At 50.0% G+C, this 1,695-nt stretch overlaps 1 protein-coding gene across 1 annotated transcript in view; it reads left to right on the top strand.

The window, feature by feature from the left end:
* Window positions 1-1,349, top strand: part of CCNO (cyclin O) — a 1,795-nt gene extending 446 nt beyond the window's left edge. The window contains exons 2-3 of the mRNA XM_024199118.2: window positions 194-379; window positions 894-1,349. Coding sequence (XP_024054886.2) covers window positions 194-379; window positions 894-1,349 — 642 coding nt within the window. The remainder of the gene's footprint in view (window positions 1-193; window positions 380-893) is intronic.
* Window positions 1,350-1,695: the final 346 nt, after the last annotated feature.

Genomic DNA, 1,695 nt, shown 5'->3' with positions numbered 1-1,695 from the left:
TGAAGTGCCCTGCTTGTGGCCACTGGGAGTAAGAGTGAGTAATAACGCCTTATATCACTGTCTGGCTACTTGAAATCGTTCAGCGTTATGGCTTAGCTGTCCGGACAGTATCTAGGGAAATTGTAGCCTAGTCTAGCAGTTCCCAGCTTGCAGAGGTGTCATGTGGCTTACTGAGCTCTTCTCTCTCTTGCAGGTGACGGCGGAGGCCCGGTGTAAGTTGATCAGCTGGCTGATCCCTGTGCACCGGCACTTCGGCTTCTCCTTCGAGTCCCTGTGCCTGGCAGTGAATACCCTGGACCGATTCCTCACCACCACCCCAGTGGCTGCCGACTGCTTCCAGCTGCTGGGAGTCACTTCCCTCTTCATCGCGTGCAAACAGGTACTAGGCATGAGACGCGGGCGGCGGGGGCCCCTTTCTCTTGGGTGCACATGACGGGAACGTCAGGCACCGTCGGGGAAAAGAGAATGAGCGCAGGACAAACGCTTCTCTCGTCCTAACTCTAGAGGTGAACTGAGCTCTGTGAACAACAAGGCTGATGCCACACGAGATCTCTGGGGAAACCGCTCAGGCACGTAACCCTGCTCGAGTCGCGCAAGTTCCTCTGCTTTTTAAAGAAGGTTTCACGCCCACCGCGCTGGGTTTGTATCATTTCACTACGCTCTGCACGGCGCTTAGGCAGTGGCAGTTTAGCTCTCTGATGCTGTGGCCTGCCTGCCTGCAGCTGATGCACTGCAGGGCATGCGAATGCAGGGCCGGCCTCGTGCTCCGAGCTGCCTTCTGCCCTGTTTGGAGCGCGGGGGAGCGGGTTGCTCTCTGCCTGTGTAGCAATGCTGTATTTGTTTCTTGGGCTCTGCTTGCACTGCAGTGATGTTTCTGCTGGCGTGTCTTGCAGGTGGAAGTGCATCCGCCCAGAGTGAAGCAGCTCCTAGCCCTTTGCTGCGACGTCTTCTCCCGTCAGCAGCTCTGCAATCTGGAATGCATCATCCTAAACAAACTACACTTCAACCTGGGGGCACCGACCATCAACTTCTTCTTGGAGCACTTCACCCACCTGCGTGTGGAGTCCTGCCAGGCAGATGCCAGGGAGGCAAACAATGCCAAAGCTCTGGCCAAAGGGATGGCCGAACTTAGCATGGCCGACTATGCTTTTAACAAATATGCCCCCTCCCTTCTGGCCATTTGCTCCCTGGGACTGGCAGACCAGATGTTGCACCACCAAAATCCACTGGACTTGCATATAAGTGGCTACCCAGAGGAGGTTTTACAGGACTGCACGGACAAACTGCATTTACTGGTGTCTTTAAACGGAGATTCTTTACCGCATGTACTACCCCCTGGATATTTCTGAAAAGTGTCTGCAGCTGGGAAGTTAAGCTAACTGGACCAATACACTTGAAACCCTCTTATGGCATCCAAAACATCTGTGAATTTTAAGAGCAATTTGGTTCCTTTTCATCAATGCATTGTATTTTTAAAACTAATAATTGCTATACCTCTAAAGATAACAGTATTGGCCTTATTCTCTTACTTAATTGACTAATCAATGTATTATATTTGTATTTATTTGAACTCTACAGTGTTGGTTTAGAGTTTTGATAGATGACAAAAATTAAATCACATTTTGCACATTTAATTACTGTATGTTAATTGCACTGACAGATTTTATATATCTACATTCAACGTGTAAATAGTGT

This window comes from Terrapene carolina, unplaced genomic scaffold, assembly GCF_002925995.2.
Source record: "Terrapene carolina triunguis isolate 2854851 unplaced genomic scaffold, T_m_triunguis-2.0 Scaffold69, whole genome shotgun sequence".
Classification (NCBI taxonomy): domain Eukaryota; kingdom Metazoa; phylum Chordata; order Testudines; family Emydidae; genus Terrapene; species Terrapene triunguis.
This window is presented reverse-complemented; position numbering and strand designations above follow the sequence as displayed.